This window comes from Pezoporus flaviventris, unplaced genomic scaffold (assembly GCF_033815535.1).
Source record: "Pezoporus flaviventris isolate CSIRO_AGI_PZ_B2104156 unplaced genomic scaffold, CSIRO_AGI_Pfla_v1 ptg000022l, whole genome shotgun sequence".
NCBI lineage: Eukaryota > Metazoa > Chordata > Aves > Psittaciformes > Psittacidae > Pezoporus > Pezoporus flaviventris.
Window position 1 is genome coordinate 2,935,944 of NW_026892570.1, and position 20,083 is coordinate 2,956,026.

The 20,083-nt window shown below is 42.1% G+C and overlaps 1 protein-coding gene across 2 annotated transcripts in view; it reads left to right on the forward strand.

Annotated features, from left to right (window-relative positions):
• NTRK2 (neurotrophic receptor tyrosine kinase 2) overlaps positions 1–20,083 on the forward strand; it is a 217,519-nt gene that overhangs the window by 153,282 nt on the left and 44,154 nt on the right. For both annotated transcript variants that reach the window (XM_061456280.1, XM_061456281.1), the window contains 2 exons: positions 5,043–5,215; positions 8,786–9,020. In XM_061456280.1, coding sequence (XP_061312264.1) covers positions 5,043–5,215; positions 8,786–9,020 — 408 coding nt within the window. The remainder of the gene's footprint in view (positions 1–5,042; positions 5,216–8,785; positions 9,021–20,083) is intronic.

Genomic DNA, 20,083 nt, shown 5'->3' on the forward strand with positions numbered 1-20,083 from the left:
ACGAAAGGAGGATGGACTTGTAGACTGCTTTACTACTCCATCAAAAGTAACAGGTTTTGAGGATTTGCCAAGGGTGCGAGCTTTTGATACTTGGGAGTTGTTTGGTTAAGTTGACTGGTGAGAAAAAAATTAGGTCCTGAAGAGTTATATCATAGACTGCAGAAAGCAAAAGGTAGGAGATGGCAAAACTAGATCTGAATGAAGTTTCCATTGTATTTTGGTGAAGCTGACTGGAAATTGCTTTTCCTCTGTCACTTCAGAGAACTGCTTGAAAGCATGATAAAAGTCTTCCCATTCACTTGCTCCCTTTGAAAATCCTGACCAAATGGAGCCTAGCACTTCTGCTGTTAAATGCTGTGCCACCCTTACTGTCTGCTGCTATTTCTCAGCATAACTCACAAGGAAGAGCATTCAGCCTTTAAAGGGAGACATGTCTCCATGGATTTGTATGACAAATTTATCAGTTTTCTCGACCAGTTTTCACACAATTTCTTTTTTTTTTCTTTTTTTTTTTTTTTACCCAAATTCACTCTTTGTAGCGTCTTTAATAAGGATCTTGCAGGCATCTGTGGGAAGAATGACCTCTGGGGGCAGATAATGCCCATTTAATATTTCTCACATTGGCTCTTGAAGATGTGACTCTGGCTGCCTTCAAAGAGTGAAGTTTTTGGTGAACTGTACCATTGGATTGATCCTCATATAACTAAGGAGTTATTTGCCTGGCACTTCTCTTTTTCACTGTGGTAGCAACGGTAGCTCATAAGTATCTTCCAGTCACAGTGTAGGTCAAACGGTGGCACCTCACCAGTGCCTAGCCAGAGAACTGTGTCCAGACCTCAATGCTGAGCACAGGGTTTGGCAGTGAAAATGTGTGATTTGGATTTTTTCATTTTAGAGGAGCAGACCTGGATGCCAACAGCAGAGGGCATCTCCTCCTGGCACACAGCAAGGGCTTTAGAGAGCTTCACCCTTATGGCACACAGCAAGGGCTTTAGAGAGCTTCACCCTTATGGGAAAAGCCACAGCACACCTGTCTCTGTGAAACTGATTTGGTGAGCCCAGAAGGAGTATGTACTTGGTGAGGAGTAAGTCAGTGCCAGAGGGATTTTGGCAGCAAGGAGATATGGTCTCACCTGCATGGGGTAGATGAGGGTAGTGGTGGTCCCCGATGGCTTCCTGTGCCTGCTGGTTACTGGGCTGCTGCACGGTTCATGCCTGGCCCTGGGCATCACATTGTTTGATTCAACATGCAGCCTTTTTGACCAGCTTGTATCCAAAATGCTGATGTTGCTGCAGCAAAGTATTTAGGAGCTAAGAAGCCAAGAAAAAATCCGTGAAAAATGTAAAATCACACTTGTCATAAGCAACCCAAAGTGCTTGAGGTTTTGCTCCTTGGAAAAGGAGAAAGAAAATCTGCTTCAATTTGTTTCAATCATAAGGCTTTTGGGGGGAAGCACTGAGTGGAAATGCTTTCTGTGAGTCAAACCCTGTGAGCAGAGCCTAACCACAGGTTAATCTGTTTGCATGGGCACTGTACTAACCTTCCCCCTGTGTGAGTTAGCACATAGCAGAACACCATTTGCTGCAGGCAGCTTCAGAGAGCAGAGGGTGGAAGAAGGGAAAGTTACAATTTCTTTCCAAGCCACTTTGCCATGCCACAGTGGCTCTTCAGACCTGGATAGGTACTGTCTCCTCACAGGGTGGATCCCTAGGCATAGTCTTGCACTAGTTTAACCTGTACAGAGCTGGAGGTGAGGGTGACTGTCAAGACACAGGTTAGCAGCTGCCTCTGGCTCCCCTGGGAGGCTGGAGTGGGATTCACCTTGTGCTATTCTAGGGATGTGCTTTGCTTGCAGGCTGCCATTTGCATGAGGTGAAAAACATTTCCACAGTACCTGCAGAGTAAAAACAAAGGTTTCCAAATCTTTAGGTCTTCAGTTCAGAGAAGGTTCAAAACCACGCCTTCATTTCTTGAAGAAATATATCACTTAGGTCTTGTGTGGTGATGGGGAGAAGTAGTAAGGATTTCCTGGTGGGCTGAAACAGCATAAAGGACAGCTGTCGTGAGAGTTTCATTACCAAGTCATGTTGATGTTGGTGAGAGCCATATCCCCCTGCTATTCCTCTGACTTGCCTGTATGGTGTCACGGTGGACTAAGGAGCTGGTGTTTTGCACTCGATACAGAACACAGGTCTGCAGACACCAGATGGTACACTGACATGTGGGCAAGGAGTCTGAAGGAGAAATAAGCATGGGATGGTGGTTTGACTGTAACAGGGATGAACTCAGTAGATGTGGAGCTCCTGTAACAGCCACAGTGTCCCTCTATTGCCCAAGGGAGCTTGTCTCTTCTCCTTAGCTTTCGGGCTGAGTGGTTGGAAAGTACATGTGGTTGTATCTCTTGGGAAAAACTCCTTTTGACGGGTGAGAGTGCTTTGTATGCAGAGCATGGGTGTACTTGTCAGTAATGATAAGAATAATGAATATGTCTTTTTCTCTCTTTGTGCTGTTACGGGTTTATTTTTATTTTTTTCACTTGCACTGAGAACAGGCTAGATGCATTAGTCAATGTCATTTCTGTGTAAATTCTATGTACTTTTTTTTTTTTTCACTTTCCAGTCCCCTCCTTGCCTGTGTCAGATATCTCTCGTGCATTGTGTCTATTCTGTGCAATGCATAAAATAATGAAAAAGGGGTTCTGCAATGGTTGGTGACAGAAATTCAAGTCACCCCTTTATAGTAGAAACCATACCCGAGTTTTACCTGGGTTTTAGACCCTTCTGCATTTTGGTGTTTGACAGAAAATGTGTAATTGCCATGGCAACTGCTCTGTCATATGATAATTTTGCTGTTTCTGTAAGATAAAAAGTGTCTTCTGAAATATACAATATGCCATCCTCACAGGGCAGAGCATTTTTGCTGTCTTTCCAGGGAAAGAGCCTCCTGGAAAGAGGATCAGCCCATGCTTCTCCCTGTCATTTTTTTCCCAGGTTGCTATTATTTAAAAATGTTTTTTTTATATTAATTTTCTGATTCTGTTGCTGTTGAGAAGAATTACAGTCCAATTGCTTTAACATTAAGCCACTAAAGGAAACTCTGGTGGCAACAGGATTATTCAGGGTGATTTCATTCTATACCATAGACTGGACTGTGGGTTGGGGTCTGTATGCTAAAGCATCATCCCAGAGCCCAGCAGTGTTGGGAGATGTTTTTGTTCCAGTCCTCACTCAGTTCAGTTGTGAATGTGTGAGGACCATAGTGGAGAGTCAATTTGATATCCACCTTAGATGATACAGCTGTGCGCTTGTTAAACTTTGATGATGTAATAACCTTGTTGCATCATTATTGGTAAAAGTTGTGGAAGAAGGGTTCTGGGCCTTCTTAACGTGTGAGATGCATGAGTGGGTCCCTCAGGAAAGGGACATCTGTGGCATGAGTGATTTCTGTTGCCTCTAGGATCCATAGAGCCCAAAATCCACAGGGAAAAGCCCGTGAACTTGGTAGATGGCTATCCAGTCTGCCCTGCCCCTTGTCTCCCCATCTGAACCTTTTTATGGCAGTTGTTCATTTTTCAAGTCCTGTGGTTTCAGTTTTACAGGTAAAGTGTCTTTTCCAACAGTCATCTTTTACTCCCTTCTTCACACGTGCAAAAATACAATACTAGAAAAGTGGACAGTATCCCTGTTAAAGAAAGGGCTTGAACAAACCATGACTAGTGCAGCCAAAATCTGAATATGTTGGCAGAATGACTGCACAGTATCAGTGTGTTCTGTGTCTGTTCTGATGAATAAGCTTGGTCCCATACTCTGTATACGAATTCATGGTGAAAAATAAAGTGACTAGATGGTCAGGAAAAAGCATGTTTAGGTAAAACAATACCGCTGCTTTTGTGTCTTCTCTTTGTATTAAGTATAGGTTTAGTTAAAATCCAGAGGTACGGGACACAAGCATCAGTTTCTGTGAATACTAAATTGTAAACATTAGTAACCTGATATCTTTCTCTAAGTGTTTTAAAAATATTGTTTGAATTAGCAGAGTGTAACCACGTTGCCTTTTGAAGGTAGAGCCTAGCAGTGGTTTACTGTCAATTATAATTATTCCTCATATAATTGGTGTCAGAACTTTTGTTTTGCTTTGTTTTTTTGTGCATGGAAGTGTTCTCTTGCTCAGGAAGTACAGCTCTTAAGAAGAGATCTGAAACTGTCTATGCATGGCAGTTATATTAGCATTATTTCATTATACAACATTTAAGCCTCCTGTTTAATCCAGTGTTGATATATTTCCTTCAAAACGAAAATATACAAGAGTTTAGAGCTGTATAAATAAAAGGGTGTGAGAAAAATTCACCCACCAGAATTCTGATCTGCATGTAGGTCCTCTCTGTCTATCAATTTAGGATCGATCCTTCAGTTACTCATGCATATGAGTAGTCTTAGCCATATGACTAGATTTACTGAATTTCAAAGGAGTTTCTGGCTGAAGTCTCAGGTTGTAAGTTCTTGTCCAGGGACATACTGTTGTATAAATCTACTTTATGTGTAGCACAGCACAGGGGCAAACATCAGCAACAGCGACATTAGTAATACATAATACATCTATGCTCCCGCTGAGTATTTCAAGCAATGAGAGTTTTATTTTAAATTACTTACAAGAAAGGTAAATATCAAAAAGATGCTAGGGTTTGCCTGAGTTAAATGCTAAAGGATGTGAACCAGCTGTTTAATAGTATATTTTTTGGATAGGATCAGTTTATTTTCTCTGTGGACAACACTTGGCACAGTAAGATCATGAGTATTCCTCATCCTCTCATAAGGAAAATTCTTGTTTGGTATAATGTGTGGCAGAAGAATTAAAGGTGTACTGCTATAATTTTTATTGCATTTAAAGATCACATCTACATTTCTAAAAGAGTTATTAAGTAAGTACTTTTTCCATTCTCCATGCAGTAGTGTGTCCTTATCTTACCCTTACAGCACCATCCCCCATGTTCGCTATCTTCTGCAAATACCTCACCTTCCTTAAATTTCATCTTCTCTGACAGACACTGAAGGATGCCAGCGACAATGCCCGCAAGGACTTCCACCGTGAGGCAGAGCTGCTAACTAACCTGCAACATGAGCACATTGTCAAGTTCTATGGTGTTTGTGTCGAGGGTGATCCACTCATCATGGTCTTTGAGTATATGAAGCATGGAGATCTTAACAAATTTCTCAGGTAAATTCATGAACACGTACTGTGCTGCTGAGCTAGAACTGGGTAGAGAAGGTAAATGTTATTGGTATTTAATGTCTAATTAACCTCCACCACTGGAAAATGCTGGCAACAATCTATGCAATTCTCATGTACTGGGATGTGGGGCTCATTGTTAATTGCCTATTTGAAAGTATCATGAAGTCAAGCCTTATGCTTTGCACCAAACAAATGGGAACCAAAGAAATATTGTTTTAAATATATTTTGTGTATTCTGAAATGTTTGCTTATAAATCCTACAGTAGGAATTATTTTCTTGCAGGCTTTCTGGTAGCACTTGGGAAGATCCCACTCAACACCTATTGCTATGTGTAGGCATCTAAAAGCTTTTGAAATCTAACCCCTTTTCTCTTCCCTCATCTCAGTATTTTGGAAATACTTCCATTAATCTGAAGCAGAAAAGCTGAGCTGTGGAAACTTCAGTGCAATGGAAAGTGCTGCATCTTGGGGTCAGGATTAGGACTTTATTTCAAAAAGCTGTTCAGGAATGTGTATTGGAAATTGAAACTTTGTAGCAAAGCAGTCATAAATAAATAGATGATACCTAGGGTTCACAATATTAGGTAACTTGGGAACCAGGAAGTTGTGAACAGTGGCTCTGCGTATGCCCCATTTCCACTAGCCTGCACTCATTGACATAAATACAAGCAGTTAAGAAACAGCTTTTGCTCATATGTAAAAAAACGTTTGCACAAGGAACTGTTCTTTCAGGGTCTTCTCTGCCATTTTCGTCAAAGGATATCACAAAGGCCTTTCAGTGTACTGAGATTTCTCCTGCTGAAGACAGCTGGGGGTACCACCATTTTGGAAAGGAATCTCTGACAAAGCTCTAAAACAATCAGAACTGATGTCCCTTCAAACAGGTTCAGATTTAATAACTGATTGAAATAGCTAGTGACTGCTAGTGTCACCATATATGCATTTTTGATCACCTATGTGAAGTGAGTTTGCTCTTTCTAATGTCTGCTTAACAAATAGCCACACCAAAGCAAATGACACCAGCTAGCGTTCTCCCTTATTGGCAAAACTGCCAGGTTTGGCAGGGAGACCAGGGCCTGAACTAGAGATGCAGAGCAAATGCTATTACTTTTCCCAGATTGCTTATCTCTTTGGCAGAGGATATATTGTCAGAGCCATGTTAGGGTATTTACATGTGTCTGCTTGGACCTCTGCCATGGATCAGAAAAGCACTGCAGTCTTCTAAGATGCCATCGCAGTACTTCTTCAGCGCAATGAACTTCCATTAAAAGAAGCCAGATTTGCAGCAGATAAGAAGTAATTTCTGATTTTGTAATAAATACTTACTCTCTGATTCTTTTTGCTTGGTGCTTTCTTACCTCATAACTCTTATCTTGAATTATTGTACAGAAAGATAGTTTAGCAGACAATATATTTCCTACCTTAGGTCTTCTCTTTTTTTTTTTTTTTTAAATTATTAATCAGCCCTTGTCTTTAGAACATAAAATGATTGTGCTAGGACATGCTGTTAAGCTGAAGCTCCAATTTGTCATTCCTCTTGCATTTGCTGCAGCTTGTGGTCCGCATCAAAGGTTACTTCTACAAGGCTGTAAGAGCCCGTATTTGTTACCCTGCAGCGCCATCAAAGGCTGCTGGGGAAAAATGAATCTAAAATTTAACCCAAATGAGCCTTGCTGTCTGCATGCAGCCAAAAGCTGTTTGAGATCTAGGACTAAAGCTTCAAAGTCTTGCCTGTACTGTGCTTTTTCTGACTAGTGAAGGCTCATGCGGATCCAAAGAAATTTCTGTCAATGTTCCTTGATGTTGCAGACACTGAGGAGCACCTTATTTACAGCCAGCACCAAGAGAACAAGTGAAGTGGGTGGAGTGTTAAGAATAGTCCAAAAGTTTCATTAGATACAGACCATGTCCTCAAGGAAGCTAGAGAAAGTTGAAGAGCTCTCTAATTTGGTGACTCAGATCCTTATGTGCAAAAGCAGTCATTAAAAAATTCAGGCAATGAAAAGGCACAGTGCTTTTCAATAGGGATTTGCCTGTAAGTCTTGGCTGGAGATTTCATATCCTCCTGTTTATTCCCCACAATCTACTTCAGTCGAATAGCTGCCTGTATGTACCCTGTAGCAGAGCTTCTTTGCCTGGTACCGGATGCAGTCCCAGCAATGCTACACACCCTCCTTCATTTCTTTCTCACATCTGTCATTTTGATCATGAGGTTCTTCCCTTGGGGCAATTTTAATATCATATTTCTAATACGTAGTGTCAGATTTGGTCTCACAGGTTTTGATTAATTTGCAACTCTTTCCCCAACTCCTGTGCCCTTCCCCTAGGGATAAATCAAGGCCTCAGCTCTACTGATTAGAAAGGTGATTCTCTGAAACTCCTCTCTGTAGGAAGGAAGAACTTCTAAGAAAAAATAAAAATAAGTTCTATTAAAAAAAAAGTTAAGGAGGGAAGAGGAGAAGTGGTCTCTTAGAAGGAATAGTCTTCATGAATGGAATAAAAAAGGCTTCTGAAAGTGCAGAATAATGGAATGGATGGAAAAGAATATTCAGATTATCCTAAACTGTATCAAAGGAATGATTGCAGATGACCTCAAGAATTGGATAAGTGTTAGCTAAGAATGCTAACTAAAAAAATGTTGGGTGTGGGAATGTTTGTATCTGTATCTTCAGGATCTTAGGATGTTATACATGTATACCAAAGCTAACAGTTAGGATGGGTGAAGCACATGTGTTCCAGTACATTGCTGGGCTTTCCAAATGCAAATCATCTCTCCTTCTGCTGGATTGTATAGAGGTTCCTTATTAATCAGTTGATAATTGCATTTTAAGGACTTGCTAGATCTTGAAAAGCTTGAATTTCTGAAGCTGTTTAGTTGTTCCAAGTAGTGTGTGTTCTGTGTCCTCTTCCCATTGTAAAGAATTGCCATCTCAGGCAGGACTTGGTGATAAAATAAGCAAAAATGGTTTCCTGGTGGGCATTTAGATAGGAAGGGTATTAGAAACATAAATCTAAAATTGCTGCCCTTGTTTCTTAGATAGTGTCTCAGAAGGAAGCTGTCTTTCTTCTTTAAGAAAAGATGGAAGGGTCAATAGCCTCTCTCCCTTGAGAAATCAAGGAATGCTAGTCACAGGAAAAGTGATGCTGTGCATGCCACTTCATTGCCTTTCACTCTTACAGAGTGATAAGGTTTTCCTCAGTTACCAAACAGCTATATTTTGCCAGTCTGTCTCCAGAAAAGATTACTAAAATGGAACCGGTAAAACTGGTAGTTTTGGACAAAGTGTTAGTATTATGAACACATGTGCCTTATGTCTGTAATATATCACCTGTTGTGTAATGCTCTTCGCACCACTTGTCTTTCACACAGCAAAGGAAAACAGTAAATGAAAAAAAGACAGGATATAAGTTTTCCCCTATTTCACCAATGAATTCATAGCCCTTTTAGTTGTTAGGTTTGGGCGAGTCAGTTGTGCGGGTTTAGGCTCACTAATGCGCTTCAGCTCTCCAGCTTACAAGTGGCCTATCACTTAATCAGTTTGCATTTTGGTGCAGGGCACATGGACCAGATGCAGTACTGATGGCAGAAGGCAACCGTCCTGCTGAGCTGACCCAATCCCAGATGCTTCACATTGCCCAGCAAATTGCAGCTGGTATGGTTTACCTGGCGTCACAGCACTTCGTGCATCGGGATCTTGCTACCCGCAATTGTCTGGTTGGTGAGAACCTGCTGGTGAAGATTGGGGATTTTGGGATGTCTAGAGATGTATACAGCACGGATTACTATAGGGTAAGTGAACTGCTGTAATGGGTAGCAACCTAGACCTTGTTCAGTCATCTTACTGCATTCATACTACTGATTCTGCTATTACACCTGACCATCTGCCTGTCGGGTAATTTTCATCCTGGTATCTGGAGAATGCCATTATGAGTTACAAAGTTTTGGTAAATGTCAAGAAACTAATCAGAGTAAGACTGGCATGTCTTGTTGTGTATATATGTTGGCTTTACATCCTAATAATAAATTGCAGAAGGGTCTTTTTCTCTGGATAGAAATTTTTGCAAGTTTGCTTAGCTTTAGTGAAGACGCAGCAGCAGCAGATAAAAAGGAAGAGTGGTCAATCAAATTTGGCCCAACACTTAGGATTTATTAAAATATGTTCTTATATATTGCTAAGAGAAATGGAAATTGTAACATTCAGGTATTTTATGTTTCAGTTTACTAGAGGTATAAGTACTGGACAGCAGCACTGGACCAGTTATTTTAATCAGTAAGAGACTTGTTGGGAAATTACTATGTAGTCAGCACCTGAAAGGCTTTTTAAGTTTTAAGTTTTTCTTGCCTTAAGCCAAGTCCTTAGTCCTTATTATGCTTATGGTTGCAGAATTATTTTGTTGTGGGTACAAGTAGACCATTGAGATTCTTCATTCTGCCCCAGGCCATTTTTCCTGAGCTTGGCTGCCCTAAAATGATCTATGAAGTTCGAAAAGGGCTTCTAGGATCGCTAGGATGTCAGGAATGTGTGCATTAGTTACTGTTGTTGGTGTTGTCTTTGTACAATGCGGCAAGTCATGTAGTTGAGAGCATTTGCTGTTTGCTGCCACATTTGTAATTTCATAATTGGAACTGAACCTATCAGGTGTTTATGACTTGGGGAAGGTAATCCATGACCAAAGTGTTTATACACCCCAGAGTTTATCCTGTGAGATCTTGTCTTACACTTAGCATCTTTATGAACATTTTCTGTATCTGCCTCTCATGTGACCTGTTGCCAGTGTATTCCATACATGCTAAAATGAAGGTCTCTTCCTTAGCCCCTCAGTTTGGGCTGCTGTGTGCATAGAGGAGAGTGTCACTTTGGTGTCAGTACCATTAGGATGCCTGGAGAGAGATTGTCCAGCTGAAGCTGGACAAGGCAGAGTAAGCTGTACACAAGAGTTATTTTTGAATGTTATTTCACTTAACAGCTGAGAAGTAACTGTTTCTGCTGTTCTTTGTCTTTTCTTTCAAAAGGCAAACCTAGTATTTAGTAAGCATATGAGCCAGGTTCCTCTGACATTTTGTTATTTTGGAAACTTGGCACTTCAAGTTATTTGGTCAATGTAAACCAAGCAAGCTGCACTTCGGAACTTGGAAAAATACACAGAATAGTAATCACTGCCTCCCTCTGTTTGTGCTTGCAAGGACACCAGTGAGCATCAATGGCCAGGGTTTCTTGATTTTGCAGCTGAAGTATGAGCAATACTTACTGGGACAGGTGGTGTGTCTCTTTTCTGTACTTCATTGAGGATGAATTTGTTTATGATGTTTGTCATTATACTAAAGAATGAATGCCTGTGCATAACAGTAAGTGTTTGCAAAGGCCTTGCCGTCAGTAGCAGCATTTTTAACAATAAATCCTCTGGTTATTTCTGGCAAAAATTAGCAACTCCCTGCTGGAGGAAAAACTATGTGCAAAACAGGATGAAGCTAAGTAATCATATGGTCTTCCTGGGGATAATAGAGGCATGGCACAGGCATATCACAGTATACTGACTTTGGCATCATCTTACCTGCTCATGTACCTCTGGGTTTAATCACTGAGTCTTAACACATAAGCACAAAAGCAATGCTTCTACCCAGTGAATCATAAATCTAGAATAAGATACATAACCTGGAGAAAGCAGGCGTTCACCAAAGAAAATTTTGCATAACCTGGGTAGTCTTGGGTACCTCTCAAAGGACCCAGTTCAAAGGGTACACTGCATTTCTCACTGCCTCTTGCACAGAATCGCTCTTTTCTTCCCTTCTTCTATAACTCTTTTGTTTTGTTTTTTTTTTTTGAGGCCAGGGTAGTATCTGTGGGTGTAACAAAGAAGAGGCAGTAGTGTGAAAAGGGAGATGTGGGAACTAATAAGGCAGGAAAGGTAAGTTCAGAGAGGTGTTAGTAAAAGACAAGTGTGAATGAAGGTAGAAAGAGGTTGACAAGAGTAAGAAGGGATGAATGGACACGTAAAATAACATTGGTCCTTCCAAAATGATGGTGTAAGCTTGCAGCGTGATGGATAGGTATAAAGTTGGGTAGTCACTTACTCTGCAAAGTAAGAAAAAGATGAAGGACTGTTTCTCTGGCCCCTTATGTTCAGGCTGGCTTCTAGCCTTTGCAGAGGAGGGACAGGGCCACAGCCTACTGTGATACTGTATTTCACAGTGATAAAAGTTGGAAGTTAACAATTGAGCCTGTAAGGTTTTGGCTTGCCTTGCTTGGGCCGTATGTGGGCTGATCAGAAGCTGGTCATGAAACAGTCAAGGCTATGATGACTTTCCAGGCAGTTGCGTGGAGAATTATATTCATGGCAGGCCTAAGTAATGAAACTGTCAACAATGACACTGGGATGGCACTGACCTACCATATCTAATTGTTTATCGCAGGCTAAGTCTTTTTAACTGCCCAGGCTTAATCACATACATAGAAGCAATTCTTCTCCAGCCTTGACAGCTTTATCTGATACTTTTTGGAAAGATTTCCACCACACAGTTCCAAAAAGCTCTGCAAGAAATGGTTCATTTGTGTTTATTAATACACTGGAATCAGCTTTTTGGGATCCTACCACTCTATCAGGATGTTAGATTTGCCCAATATGATTATTTATATCTAGCTTCTGTAATATAATAATGATCCCCAGTACTTGTTCACTGTTAGATTGTTAATGACATTCTGCATTGAATCAGCTCAGTTGTTAAGTGATGCCTCAGGGAGGGGGAGAGAAATAACCCTTGGGCTGGGAATACATATGTTGTGTGGCCCTGATTGCACAAACTTTCCTTTTACTCCTCTGTTCTTATTTCCTTTCTTTTTAATCAGGCAGGAATTTTGTGGGTGGGGGGGAGCCCTGTTGTACTTGTATTCAGTGTAACAGCAATAATTTTCACTAGTTGGACTAGATAAGTACAGAGACATGAAGAATCTGCATGGCTTTTCTTACCCAGCACTTCTGTCCACCCGAGGCAAAAGTAAAACAACTGTTGAGCAATTAGTTTGGTCTGTGTGCCAAACAGCTTCAGCAACGCTGCAGTTCTTATAGCACAGTGGCTCATTTCACAAAGTTATTTACTTGCAGAGCTTAGGTCTCAGGTTCATTAAGGGCTTTTATTTGTTTTGTTGATGTCTGTTTTGTGCTGTTTGAAATCCCAACCCGCACAGGTCAGGGTTTCCCATCTTTCCTTCTCATGCTCAAGTAGTGTGACTCAGCAGCAGCTTTTAATGGATTAAAGTATTGACACTGAAGCAGGGGAACCACTGCTTTACTAACGTTTGTTCTTGCACTCAGAAATAGTATATTAATCCCTTTCTAGGGTTCCAGTTCAGGTTTGCAAGTAGTTGCTTAGTGAATAGACTTAACATACTTTTCTGCGTAACTTTATTGTAAGCAAAAAGCTTAAAAGGAGAAAAGGAAAAAGGAGACAAACAAACAATCGCCCCCCTCAGAAAGGAAGGTTATCTTATCCAAGTACTTAGAAAAAACTTTACAGGGATCTGCTTTAAATATCCAGCCTGGTCAGCCAGCCACAGGCTTGGGCCAAGATTTTGGATGAAACTCTGATCTCACTGGAGTAACTTTGCCATTAACTTCATTAGGACCAGAATTTCACCCTTCATATTTATCCAGTGCAGGATAGAGACCCTGTTTCTGATTTAGATTTATGGAGCTCAGTTGTGTAATCCTTATTTAGCTATTGTATAACTTACTTGCCTTTATGCAACAGTATGAGGAACAGTGGAGAGAATAAGGACTCCTTTCCTCCACTTGTACAAACCGTGCAAGAAACTGTCAGAAGACTAGGGCTGTTCATCAGGTTTCTATCTTCCTTTAGGCCCAACTCACCACAAAGAGACAGATTCATGTCACAAATCACTTTCCTTCACTTCTGACATGGGTGAAAGTGACACAGCTTCTTTATAAAATTTTGTGCCATGTGCATTTTGTACCATGTTTTGCTATTAAAATTAAGGATACCCTGTAGGATTGGAAGAAGCAACATAGGTTACTAAGCCCAAGCCTTGCAGGATGCCACACAGTAGGTTGAGAGTGGGAGGAGCTACAAGAACCTCAGACCTCCTCAATCTACATGGAAACCCCCAATGCTCTTAATACTTTAGCACTTTCTATGTAAGGCACCAAACCCCATAAAAATTCCTGTCTGCCAGGAAAAAAGAGATGTCCAGGGTATCGACAGTGTCCTAAGCCTCTAAAGAGAAATCATGTTTGACAAAAATTCCTGATCTTAGGAAGTTGGTCACACCTGACACACAACAAGAGGTGGCTGAAATCCCCATCAGTCCATCTTCTTTATAATGGTTTGAGTGATTGAGCCAGCCTGTAGCATTACTGGCATTTGGTAATGCCCCTCAGAGCACCTTTGGCCTTGTCACCTGTCCTCAGTGCCTCAGAGCAGTGTGGAAACTGAAGCTGACCACAGCCAAATCATACAGCAAGAGAGGAAACAAAAACACAGATAACCAATGCAAGTTCTGAAGAAAGACTTTAGTTAGATAAATTAATACAGAGTGGCCTGCAAAATGCTGACAGGCTTCTTCTCAGATGTCTCTCAGGTATACCACCAAATTGGATAGCAGTCTTGTGCCTCTGAAGCTTGAATTTCTAACTCCTGGACCACTCCTATCCTACCACACAACCCCTTTCATCAGAGTGGGTGTTGAAAACAAGTAGGATGCTGCTGCCAGAGCTCTTCCCGGAAGGCTGCTCCATAAACTTGCAGTCCTAATGGCTGCGGATTTTTTATCTGCAACCTGGGTTAACTCACTGTCCAGTGTACACCTACCTGATCACATTATTAACCCCCCTTCCCAGCTTCTACCTCTCAGGTGTATTTAGAAAAAGTACTCCTGTCCCCTTCCAACTGTTTTGGAGGGTTAAAATGCACGCTGTCAGAAGGAAAGGTTCTTCATTTCTTTTCTCCTCATGGTAGCCTTCTCCCAGGACTTTAAGTGTGTGAAACAGCAGTTTCAGTGTCTTTCTGGTGCAGACATCAGTAGGACTTCCCAATGAGATTTTGCCCACTGCTGTATCAGAGGTACCTCAGCCTCCAATGAAACATGCTGCATAGTACATCCTAAACTCATACAGCCTGTCACTGGCGCACAGTCACTGTATTGTCCAACAGTGCCCTGGGACACTCTCATCTTCTACTCCTTGCAAATGAAGAACATCCCTTTTTTCTTGAAGTTTTTGGTTTCAATCCCTAAGTGAATTATTTTGCAGCTCATATTGGCACATCTTATACCTCTAGTGGTTAAAAAACACTGTTGTTTCTCTTATTTTTAGCTTCTTTGGGGGCTGCATTTTTTTTTTTTTTTTAATTAAAATTCAGGTCTTGTCTAGTTTGGTGGTGAGTAAAGAACTGAAGAAATAGAATCATGGTTCCAAAAAGTAAACAACTGAGGGGGTGAGAAAGATTTTTTTCTGTTTTGTTTCTTAATGTTTTGTTTCTTGATCACTTCTTTAATGTTACCGCTAAGTGACTATTTTGGGAAAAAAATATCTTTTTAAAACATAAAATTCCCGTGTGCTTTGAGTTAAGATGTGAGACATTATTACACTTCTTAGCCTCGCAGGAAGACTTCCAAAAAACCTGAGGATTACACAATTCACTATTCGAGGCCAATTTTAAAAATACCCAGCTTTCAGACCTTCTCGCTACATAAAAAGGTCACAATACTGTTTGAGAAACCATTTCTACACTTGGGAGTATTATAGTCCTCAGCAAACAGTCCCAACTCTGATCTCCATTGTTGCTTAACAAAGAGTAGCAGTTTGAACACTGTGAAATAACGTTGGTATTAGAGTACTGGAATGGTATAGCAGCTTGCCTGCTAGGCATAGTCCTTCCTTCATGTGTGAGCCTAATACTGGAGAATGCTGTATTTCTGGCAACTGCATTAATACACTTTTCTGGTGACTTTCATTTGCTAAAAGGTAGTGCTAGTAAAATAATCAACAGAGAGTGATCTTGCTTAAGCTATTTCCAGTACTGAATGCCTATTTGCAAAGGGAATTAATGCATGACTGCAAGGAGCTAAAAAAAGAAAAGGCCGGTTTATTATTATTTGGGCTGTAACTAGCTGGGCAAGCATAACGAAACAAATGTTTACAGTGCTGGAACAAGTGTCTGTCTATTCTAAAAGGGCAATAGCAGCAAACACCTGCAGGTCTCAGCTGTCACTACAGAGATGAATACCTGTGTGTGGGAGTTTGGAGGAGGTTGCACTAAAGAAAACAAGAAAGAGTTACTGAGAAGTCAAGCAGCTTGTCAAGGCATCCTCGTAGGTGTGTGTATTGAATTGTCACAGTTTGAAGGCACAGTTTGAAGGCTTTTTATTAGCAGCTATTTTTGCATCCATTGCTCAAAAGGAAGTTATCTGCTTCCCTACATGGACTTCTTGGCTTTCCTCCTTCGTCATAGGCTCATTGCATCATGTGTAGTGCTGGGGAGGACAGAGGGTTTCAGCAGCCCTGGGGACGTGCATAGATGATTTCATGCAACTGGAAACAATATGGGAAATAATGGACCAGCTAGAGAGATCTGAATTAGCTGCCTTAAAGTCAGCGCACTAACTCTGAATTGAAAGTAACATAATCACATGCAGAATTAGGCCTAATGATTCTAAAGGGCTTTTAGGAGCTTCCTAAAGGTCAGCACAGTGTCAGCATTTAAAAACTTGTAGGCACTGGGACATGGCATTATCCTGATGATGAAGGATTAGCAATATGGCTTGATGCCCGTTACTATTTGCTCTTGCCAGAGTATATTTTGTCGTGTACAGGAAGCATGCTCTTTCCTCAGCTCTTACTTAACACATCCCTGACTGCTGGTCTGGAACTGCAGTTTTCTGACCTGCTCAGTTCTACACAGAGACCAAATTCAGCTTTGTCTCGAACTTCTACAGCCCATCATTTTTAGCATGGCTATAGATGTAGTCACTTCCCAAGTGAAGTTTTCTTATCATGGAATCATAGAATGGTTAGGGTTGGAAAGGCCCTTAAAATAGAGTAGAATCAGAGAATAATTAGGATTGAATCATAGAATCATAGAATGGTTAGGGTTGGAAAGGACCTTCAGATCATCTAGTTCCAACCCCCCTGCCATGGGCAGGGCGACCTTACGCTAAATCATATCACCCAAGGCCTTGCCCAACCTGGTCTTGAACACTGCCAGGGATGGAGCAGTCACAACCTCCCTGGGCAACCCATTCCAGTGCCTCACCACCCTAACAGGAAAGAATTTCCTCCTTATATCCAAACTAAACTTCCCCTGTTTAAGTTTTAACCGTTACCCCTTGTCCTGTCACTACAGTCTCTAATGAAGAGTCCCTCCCCAGCATCCCTATAGTCCCCCTTCAGATACTGGAAGGCTGCTATGAGGTCTCCACGCAGCCTTTTCTTCTCCAGGCTGAACAGCCCCAACTTCCTCATCCTGTCTTCACAGTATCACAGTATCACAGTATGCTAGAGATTGGAAGGGACCTCGAAAGATCATCTAGTCCAATCCCCCTGCCGGAGCAGGAACACCTAGATAATGTTACACAGGAATGTGTCCAGGCGGGTTTTGAATGTCTCCAGGGAAGGAGACTCCACAACCTCCCTGGGCAGCCTGTTCCAGTGTTCCGTCACCCTCACTGAGAAGAAGTTTCTTCTCAAGTTTAAGTGGAACCTCTTGTGTTCCAGTTTGTACCCATTACCCCTTGTCCTATCATTGTTTGCCACTGAGTAGAGCCTGCCTCCATCCTCGTGACACTCCCCCTTTATATATTGATAGACACTTATAAGGTCACCCCTCAGTCTCCTCTTCTCCAAACTATAGAGACCCAGCTCCCTCAGTCTTTCCTCATAAGGAAGATGCTCCACTCCCTTAATCATCTTTGTTGCCCTGCGCTGGACTCTCTGCAGCAGCTCCCTGTCCTTCTTGAACTGAGGGGCCCAGAACTGGACACAATATTCCAGATGCGGTCTCACCAGGGCAGAGTAGAGGGGAAGGAGGACCTCTCTCGACCTACTAACCACCTCCCTTCTAATACACCCCAGGATGCCATTGGCCTTCTTGGCCACAAGGGCACAGTGTTGGCTCATGGTCATCCTGTCGTCCACTAGGACCCCCAGGTCCCTCTCCCCTACACTGCTCTCTAACAGGTCGTTCCCCAACCTATACTGGAACCTGGGGTTGTTCCTGCCCAGATGCAGGACTCTACACTTTCCCTTGTTATATTTCATCAAGTTACTCCCTGCCCAACTCTCCAGCCTGTCCAGGTCTCGCTGGATGGCAGCACAGCCTTCTGGCGTGTCAGCCACTCCTCCCAGCTTAGTGTCATCAGCAAACTTGCTGATAGTACACTCAATTCCCTCATCTAAATCGTTGATGAATATATTAAATAATACCGGTCCCAGTACTGACCCTTGAGGCACTCCACTAGTTACAGGCCTCCAACTAGACTCAGCCCCATAGACTACAACTCTCTGGCTTCTCTCCTTCAGCCAGTTCGCAGTCCACCTGATCATCCAGTCCACACTTCCTCAATTTAGCTGTGAGGATGCTGTGGGAGACTGTGTCAAATGCTTTGTCTTCATACGGGAGGTGCTCCAGTCCCCTGATCATCCTCGTGGCCCTCCTCTGGACTTGTTCCAACAGTTCCATGTCCTTTTTATGTTGAGGACACCAGAACTGCACACAGTACTCCAAAGTGAGGTCTCATGAGAGTAGAGGGGCAGGATCACCTCCTTCGACCTGCTGGTCACGCTCCTTTTGATGCAGCCCAGGATACGGTTGGCTTTCTGGGCTGCAAGCGCACACTGAAGCTGGCTCATGTTCATTTTCTCATCAACTGACACCCCCAAGTCCTTCTCCGCAGGTCTGCTCTGAATCTCTTCTCTGCCCAACCTGTAGCTGTGCCTGGGATTGCTCCAACCCAGGTGCAGGACCTTGCACTTGGCATGGTTAAACTTCATGAGATTGGCATCAGCCCACCTCACAAGTGTGTCAAGGTCCCTCTGGATGGCATTCCTTCCCTCCAGGGTATCAACCGAACCACACAGCTTGCTGTCATCGGCAAACCTGCTGAGGGCGCACTCAATCCCACTGTCCATGTCAGCAACAAAGATGTTGAAGAGCACCGGTCCCAACACTCATCCCTGCGGGACACCACTCGTTACTGGTCTCCAGCTGGGCATTGAGGCATTGACCACAGCTCTTTGTGTGCAGCCATCCAGCCACTTCTTTATCCACTGAGTAGTCCATCTATGAAATTGATGTCTCTCCAAATTAGAGGCAAGGATGTCGTGTGGGACAGTGTCGAACGCTTTACACAAGTCCAGATAGATGACATCAACTGCTCTACCCCGTCCATCAGTTCTGTAGCCCCATCATAGATGGCCACCAAATTGGTCAGGCAGGATTTCCCCTTAGTGAAGCCATGCTGGCTGTCACCAAGCACCTTGTTGTTTTTCATGTGCCTTAGCATGCCTTCCTGGAGAATCTGCTCCAAGATTTTGCCAGGCACAGAGGTGAGACTGACTGGTCTGTAGTTCCACGATTGAAAAGGACCTTAAGATCATCAAGTTCCAGCCTCCCTTCCATGGGCAAAGACACCAAGTCACTGGTCTTACTTATAGTTCTGTTTCCATCTGTTTTCACTGACACAGATCCTGTGAATCCAGGGGGACTCCAGAGGAGTCCAAGAAGGTTTTCCATGTTGGTGCTAGGAGAAGAAATATCAGATGTCCAGCATATGTAGTGTGCTGCATCTAAAAGTGAGTTCTTACTAAACTCCATCTTGCAGGGGAAATGACAAGATGGTAATACAGAAAATGAGTTTTTCAGCCTTGAGGTTGTGACATACTTTGTTTTACCAGACTTAATCCCCTTCTCGCATGAAACGTGTAAACGGGAAGCTGGCTCCATTCCTTCTGGAGCACATTCTCCTTCAGTTGGTGAGATCAAACAGTGTAGAGAGGGCAGAGACATAAAAACATACTGACTAGGTTGGAAAATGGAGCTGATTAAAAAGGCAAACTAAAGCAGAATGACCTTGCTTCTGCGATCAGTTACTTGATTACCTGTTGAATTTTTGTGTTTAATTATTCCTTTGTAAATCCATCCCATGAGTGTGATTCTCATGCTGGATGTCAAGAAGTAGGTTCATCTTGAGAAAATAAGTTGAGCCAGGAAGCAGCACCCAGAAACATATGCCAGGAAATGCAGAAATTGTGTTGAACTCCCTATAGCTAAGAGCTCCGAATATCAATCAAAGACTTCATCGAAGTGTCTTTGGGAAATGTTAAGTGGAATTTTCCCCTCTGTTTGCTTCATTGAAAGCTTTAAGAATTTACTGTTCAGTCCCATTTTGGTTATAAAATAGATTATTACAGTTTTCAAATGGATGAAAATTTTGAAAATTTTGGGTTTCCTACCCCATTTTTAAAGCATTTTAACAGAATTGTTTCAGAGGGGTTATTCCTGCTGTATGCAGTCAGTAAGATCCTTGGGATCCATAGTTACGCCTATAGAATAGCAGGAAGTTTACACAGTCAGCATCACCGGTGGCTGACACAAGCTTTTCTGTTGAGGGGCTCTTAGCACAGATGTTCATTAACTTAAAAAGTCCTTTTAAAATTATATATACAAAACTGAATCATTCTCAAAAATAACCACACATATGGATATAAATTGCAGGAAAGCAATGATTCACACATTGTAATTAGCTTTACGAGCTGCAATTCGGAGCACTTTGCAGAACTCTGATAGAAAGCAGCTCATTCCATTGAGTAGCAGCACAGCCTTTCAAAATCATTTTTGCAGGT